This window comes from Dioscorea cayenensis, unplaced genomic scaffold (assembly GCF_009730915.1).
Source record: "Dioscorea cayenensis subsp. rotundata cultivar TDr96_F1 unplaced genomic scaffold, TDr96_F1_v2_PseudoChromosome.rev07_lg8_w22 25.fasta BLBR01002129.1, whole genome shotgun sequence".
NCBI classification, from domain to species: Eukaryota; Viridiplantae; Streptophyta; class Magnoliopsida; order Dioscoreales; family Dioscoreaceae; genus Dioscorea; species Dioscorea cayenensis.
Window position 1 is genome coordinate 1 of NW_024088520.1, and position 7,425 is coordinate 7,425.

At 31.8% G+C, this 7,425-nt stretch overlaps 1 protein-coding gene across 1 annotated transcript; it reads right to left on the bottom strand.

Moving 5' to 3' along the window:
- Nucleotides 1-2,231: 2,231 nt before the first annotated feature.
- Nucleotides 2,232-5,164, bottom strand: LOC120257453 (V-type proton ATPase subunit D-like). Its single transcript, XM_039264922.1, has 3 exons — nucleotides 5,033-5,164; nucleotides 3,991-4,458; nucleotides 2,232-2,948 (listed from the first exon to the last, which is right to left on the bottom strand). Exons 2-3 carry the CDS (start codon nucleotides 4,396-4,398, stop codon nucleotides 2,571-2,573), a joined length of 786 nt encoding a protein of 261 aa, XP_039120856.1. The 5' UTR covers nucleotides 4,399-4,458; nucleotides 5,033-5,164; the 3' UTR covers nucleotides 2,232-2,570.
- Nucleotides 5,165-7,425: the final 2,261 nt, after the last annotated feature.

The following is a 7,425-nucleotide window of genomic DNA, read 5'->3' on the forward strand; positions in this document are numbered from 1 at the left end:
ATGTGGACCCCACTCTCTTTAAAATTATCTTTTTGTTTTTATTTAATTTAATTAGTTTCATTTAAAAGTTTTTATCTTATCCTTTCATAACCTTCTACCCATATTTTAGAAAGCAACCTCCCACCTGCTGCGATAAATCAGCATAACTTCAGCTTCTCCCATCGCCTCTTTAGCTCGTGGCTGGGCGTAATCGGTAGGCTCTCCCTAGTCCCGATCGTCAAACGAGGATCTAAGTCGACTTCCAAAATATAGCAGTGTCAGATCATCCCGATTGCGACCTGGTAGTCTCGCTTCTGGCAGTGTGAGTGTCTGTTTGTGCCAGATGTTAGATGCTCTCCGCTTGAGGCTCTTCAGCTGCTCTTTAAGTTTTCTCTTTATAGGGCTCACGCTAGTGGTTCAAATCAATTGCAAAAGTCTTTACTTCCCATGCTTTTATCCCTGTTATTTATGGATGCCATTGTGTGAATATATATATTATCCTTCAAAAGGTTAATTAGTAATGCTTTAGCGATTTAATTTTCTTCTTGATGCACTGCATCTTGCTTTGGGTTAGGATGTGCAGTGTTTTTGATTGAGGTCTTATAGTATCCAATGATATTTATTTTCTGATCCTTTATAAGATTAAGTGTTATACTCGGAATCCAAGACTCCTAGTTAATTTGTAAAAGTTAGGGTTATTGAATTGATTTTTATGTCCCATAGGTTCTTTTTGTGGAGAGTTAAGTGGGGAGTCAACTTGGATTTTTTTGTGGATTTAGCAAATATCAAGTAAAGTATCCCATATAAATTATACTATGTATATAGACTTTTTGAAACTTGTTAAATTTGTGAAAAATATGTATTTTTTTATTTATTTATTTTTGGATAATTAGATTTTCGTATATTATTCAAATTATATTTATATAATTAATACTAATTTCGGAATTATTTTTAAATTATTTAATATTCAAATTAATGAGATTCTTTAGAATTCCCACGTGTTGGTTTAGTTAAATTCGAATTTTTCAAATAATTCTTTTAAATCTCGATTCTTTTTACTTTTTGAAATTTTCATATGATTTATGACTGTTCAAAATTTCGAATTTCGGATAATTATTTAAATTTTTTTGAATTCATGTGTTTAAAGTTCGATTATATATTTATTTATTTATTTTTGAATTTAGGGTATTATTTAAATTTTTTTATTAAAGAATATTATTATTTTTTTATTATTTGTTCATATTTGTATTCCATTAATCGGTGTATTTTTGATATGACAAAAATGGGATCATGTTATCTGTATTCTTGTACTTTTGCTTTGTCTTGAATTTTGTTAGTTTATCGTTTTGTGAACAAGGTACTTTTGATATAGAAATTAGTCCCCAACTAACTTTGCAATAACCTCATCCATCGGGGGTTAAACACGCCACGTAGTCGACACGTATTTTTGTTCTAGAAACTATAGTTTCCCTAACGCTTGCCGTCATGCATGAATATCGGCCTTTGTTAATTTTTGCTCGAGTCACTAGGGGTAAAAAAATACGACTTTTGTTTTTGTCTCGGGTCACGGGGTAAATATATGAATTTTTGTGATTTGTTTTTGGGCAATAGTTGTTTGGGGGACCTATATGCTTAATTTTTTTGACATCTATGTTAAGTGAATTAAAACTTATGGTTGGTTTTTGCAAATTATTAAATTATGATTTTTTTGATAAGTGATCCCTATACTTTTTAGTGGGATGCTTCTGACTCGTCAGCTCATAAATTTTGTTGTTATTTTTCTTTCGGATCGGGGAGTAGAGTCGGTGATCGGATAGACTTAGCAGGGATCGTTGAGCCACCGTCAATCTTCTTAGCATGTAATAAGTCCCGTTTGTTGTGGGCATAGTTTTTATTTGATTAAATTTGTATGAATCGTGCAAAGACAACTTAGTTATTTCTTTTAGTCTTTGAACTCCATTCTTGTTTCTAGCCTTTTGCTCTCGTTAGACTTTTTTGTGATTTGTTGAGACGGGTTTTGAGGCCTTACATGCCTACTAGGCCTCGACTTGGTGGAGTGTGTGGCCGTTTGTCGAGTACTGCGAGCACGGGGAGCAGGGTTCGGGGCGTGACAGCTAAAAACATTTAAAAAATAATTATTCCATTATTGACACATTTCTATTAATTAAACAAAAGGAGATTTTTATTAATTTAATAAAATAGGTGCAAAGTAGCAATAAAGCATAAGACCACATGTAATTTGAAAACAAAAAGAACAAAAACAATACTGATACATTATTACCTGGAAAAATGAATACAGCCAACACTTCCTCACCAAAAACCAGAGGTCTGATACATGAACATAGTTATGAACATTTATTCCTTACTAAACTACAAATAGCAAGAAACACTGGATAAATTAATACATAAAAACATCTTTATCTTAAGTTCATATATACTCCTGGCATTGCAAGGATAAAGGCCAGAAATTTTTATTCGGTATGCCATTAAGTTTACTCTGCTGAGCGACACGCGAATACCTTAACCCAAAAAAATTCTGATACTTCAATTTGCAAATACGAGAAGTTCACAGTTGATTGAATCGTCAAAAATTAAAAGATAATATCATCGTCCTTCTCAGCGCCGAGCAAGTTGTGAGCTGCGTTGAGTGAGATGCCCTTCTGCAGTGATATCTTCTCAGCGAATTGCTCTTCAGCAAACTGCTTTGCTGCTTGGAGCTGCCGCTCAATCTCCCTCTTCTTGTAACCTTGTATCTTCTTCAGCCGAAAGAAGTCCTCACGCTCGAGCTCATCAAGCTCACCCTTGATATAGCTGATGGTGTTCTCCAGTCTAGGTTTCACCACATTCTCCAAAGCATTGACCCTACGGTTGGTCGTCTTGATAGCTTCATCCAGGGTCAGGAATGAGGTCTGAAGGGATGCAAGCTCGACCAAAACCTCAATGGCCTTGATATGCGCAGCACGGCATGACTGGGAGCAAAGGAATCAATTTAAAACAGTATTCAAACAGAGAAACCAGGAGAATACACGGTTGAATGATATGCATGCTTGACAAAATTTTCTAGTTTTCACCAAATCTCGGGTCTAATAATGTTGGAACTGTTCTCATGTTGGAAGTTTATATTAGATTACACACATACGTATATATCATATAGTGTATCTCACTTATTATTTTAGCCACAACAACAATTTAAAGAGACCCATTAAGAATGAAGAAATCATGATGATGTTGCATTACTGAAACACTGATAGAGCAATTTATCCAAATACACATACTTCCACAGTCACCTTATTGTATATCTTCAAACCGTTCTTTCTTTAAAGAAAAATTATATAAGCACACTACTTCCAGCAGTCCAGATCAAAAGCTGATTAGCAGTATTAGCTATCATGATCATTGGTTCAATATGGCAAAACACCAAGTTAATTTGAATCCAAAAACATAAAGCAACAACCATCCATCAACTAACTGATAGAATATAATGTATTAAACCAGTTGAAGGTACTAGCTTGCAGGCTTGCAACCGATGTGCTACTAGAGTAAAACTAACACTGATCAAAGCCACATATCCAAATCTTACTACTTTTCCAAACCAAAAAACAAAAAGAAAGAAAAGACCAAGAAAGCGCTTGATCTTTATCCCACAAGCATCATAGACAAGCTAACGAGTTACCCAATACCAAACCAGTTCCCAATGGTAGATTAAATAAGCCTATGTTGTCCGATACAAATATTCACCTATCTAAATTTGACTAAATTCAAGTCGGTAAAAATGTTCTAAAATGAAAAATACTTGGAAACAGAACACTATCTGGCAGAATATAAAGCATAAGAAATATATAGCATACTACGCCTATTCATGGAAAATCAGCAGCTAATACAAAATAATACTAAAATATAAACTCTGCAATTCAAGTAATAATACTTAAAGAAAGATAACATTGCTCCATTAGTTTGAAAATGAACACTACAAAATAAAAAGTTAATACATAGCATATTCAGATGTCATACTTGGATCTGCTGGCCACCACGGGCAAGGCCAGTAAGGTCATTCTTGGTGTCTGAAGCAGAATCAGTGAAATGTTCGAACTTTGGGAGCTTCACCCCAGCAACATTTTCCTGCCGGGCCCTAACGCGGACTGAGGCCGACTTGACTGACTCAAGCACAACATGCTTGATGTTCTCCCCAGCAGCATACTTTGCCTCAGTTAGAGCAAATGAAGAGGCCCGCATGATGTCTCCCATTTGCTCCTTAGCAGTTACAATGTTCTTGAGTATCTGCCGGAATTGGACTGTGAGGGCATCGCTTTTCTTCTTGAGTAAGGCATGACCTCTCGTAGCACCAATAAGCCGTGCCTTCATGACACCAAGCATAGTCACAGTTGGCACCACGGTCAAGCGCTGCCCTTGCCCCGACATCCTCAAGACTTAATGTTCAAACCGTCAAATTTTTCCAAGAGTAATCCGAATATCTCAAACCTACCACAAAAAAACTTAACATTCTTAGGTTGTTAATCGAAAAAACCTGAAGAGTACATAACCATCTAAATCAGGAGAAAAAAATTACAACAAAATGACCAAAATTATAAACACATTCACAAGCACAAATAAAAGTTTAAATTTTTATCAAGGCAATCTTAAGCAAGGATAAGATTATAAATCATGGCGATTGTTCTGGCATAAAAAGAGAAAAAAAAACACACGGATATCATTAATGACTAAACAATGGAAAACTCTAACATACAGAAAGGATCAACAAATTACTCGGAGGTTTTCCAGAAACCCTAGATTCACCCACCCAGCCTGACAGATATCATCAATAGAACACAAGAAATAATGAAGAAACGATATCCAGCAAGCAATAAAATTGGATTCACGATTTGATTCCAAGATCTCTACAAGATCAAGCATGAATTACAGGGAAAAAGAAAATTCCAAATGATCACCATAAAAATTTCTCAAAAACAAGACATAAAAGATGAGATTGCGATGAAAAAAACAGAGAAATAGTAGAGATCAATGGATCAGTGAATGGATCGGAAGAGATTTTTACCCTCAAATTCCGAAAACCCTAGCTTTGATCCGCAGGAGATCGAAGGAGAAGAGCTGAAGAGATCGCCAGATGATGCTCGAGGGCTGGAGGTGGTGTTCTGGACTGGTAACGGGTCGGATCTTACAAACCGAGGTTTGGATCCGATAAGAAAACTATGTTATATAAAAAGGTTTTTTAATTTAAATTTATTTTAATAATCAGAGTTAAATTTGATTAATGATATTTACTAATATTAATAGTTTAAAAATATTTATTAAATATATTTATTTAAATAAGTGAGTTTTGTGAAACAAAAATAAATGGAAAATTTTTATTTATAATCACTCAAGTTTTACTTGATTAATATTAATCAAAAATAAATATTTTGAAATTTACTAATATTAATTTTTTAAATTATTTTTTTATATAAATAATTAAATATTTTTAAAAAATGGAAATCTATGCTATTTTTATTTTTAATTTTATTTTTTGGTAAATGAGCATTAATTTCTATATTAAATGTTATTTAAGAGCTCAACTAATTAATTTTATCTTCTACTTATTAAATGTCCCTTTTAATCAAGATTGTTGGGCTCTAACTCTATCTTCACCACTTGTAGAATTTCAAGTTTTAAATCATATTCAGTTGAGTTCGCTTGTTATTCTTTCATATGTTTATTTATAATATTTTTTTAATAAAACTATAGGTTATTTAATTTTATTATTTATTTATTATATATATATATAATCAACCAACAACAAAATCAACCATGCAACCGTAGAGAAGAGAATGAGTATGATAGAACTCACTCGAGACTTCTCAATCACAAGAGCACGGGTAGTTAGCAGTGTTACCAAATATATTTCAAATAAAAATTATATAATTATAAGTTTGCATTTTATTTATTGAGAAGGATAATTTAAATGTTATTTATTTAGATTAAAATATTCGAATATTGAGGTCATTAGAAACGTAGATCAATAGGACAAAACCGAATTATTCCTTTTATATAGCGTTTTGTTGCGGTACAAGTACTGCCACATCTCTTGTACTAAACGTCCCACCTCTTTCTCTTCCATTTAAGCCTTTATTATTTGAAGAAACTTCTCAAATGCCATTTATGTCTTTTACTTAAATTTCCATATTATTTTAAAGTAAAAATAAAAAGGACCCATAAGTAATAAGTTATTCTCAAAGTAGCAAAATTATCACAAAATCCCTTGATTTCTTAGGCTCAATTCGTGCTTGCTCATCACTCCGTAAGACTATTAATGAAAAATAGTTTACAGAGTGTGGAGATGATCCAAAGGGATTGTAATCATTTTACTAATTATTTGGTAGTTCACAGAAGGAGGTCACCAGACTTATCGTTATTTTACAAAAGCTTAGATCTTTCAAAATGGTTAATAAAGATTAGCGAGCTCGCTAGGTTTTGGTTTTGTTTTGTTTAATTGTGAAATTATAGATCCGTTTGATTCATTAACGAAAACAGCAAAAGCAGTATAGTACAGTATAATATATATTTTTTGTGCTATGTTTGATTTTCATCGGATAATATATATATTTTTTGTTATTTAGTGTTTGATTTGTATAAATACGAAATACAAAATAGTATGTTATAATAATACCTTTTTACTATTATATATTTGTTTTATAATAAAAAAATATAATCGAATTCTATAATGCCCAACAACATAGCAACAAGTTAAAAAATTAACATAATTTTTAAAAATACTTAATCCAAAACAAATAAACTTTCATTATCATCTTAATTCTAAAAACCAAATAAATAGATACATAGATAAATAAATAAATAAATAAATCATGTTATGTTATTTCTTTTGTAATGAGTAGTGTAATTTTTAATTTTAAATAGGGATAATTTTATCATTAAATTGTCCTGCCCTTTGAAATATTGTGTACCAAACAGACCCTATAATTACTTAGTACCTTATTTAACCAAAGAAAAAAAAAGATAATTATTTTATATGCAATAGAGGTAAAATACTAATGTAAAATCTATGAATGAGTGAATAATTTTATTTGAAAAAAAAAAACAAAAAAACATTGGATATCAAAAAGCTTATAAAGACAAATATATGTCTTTTCAAACTCACCCAAATCATTTTAGCTTTTATAATACAATTATATAATTTATTTTTCTCCTTTTTTTTCACTATTCATATTAATATAAATTTTTAAAACAATAGCATTTTTTTTTAAAAAAAAAAAGTAGGTAAAATTGTAATTAAAACAAAAATCAATGGCAAAGACAAAACCCAAACTATCTTATATTCCATTTTTCTCCAATCAAAGCTCTTCATCTTCTTCATCAACCCAACCTCTCTGAACTCCCTCTCTGTTCAACTTGATTTTTCCCTTTTTACCCCTTCTCCATCCTTCGTCTTCAAAG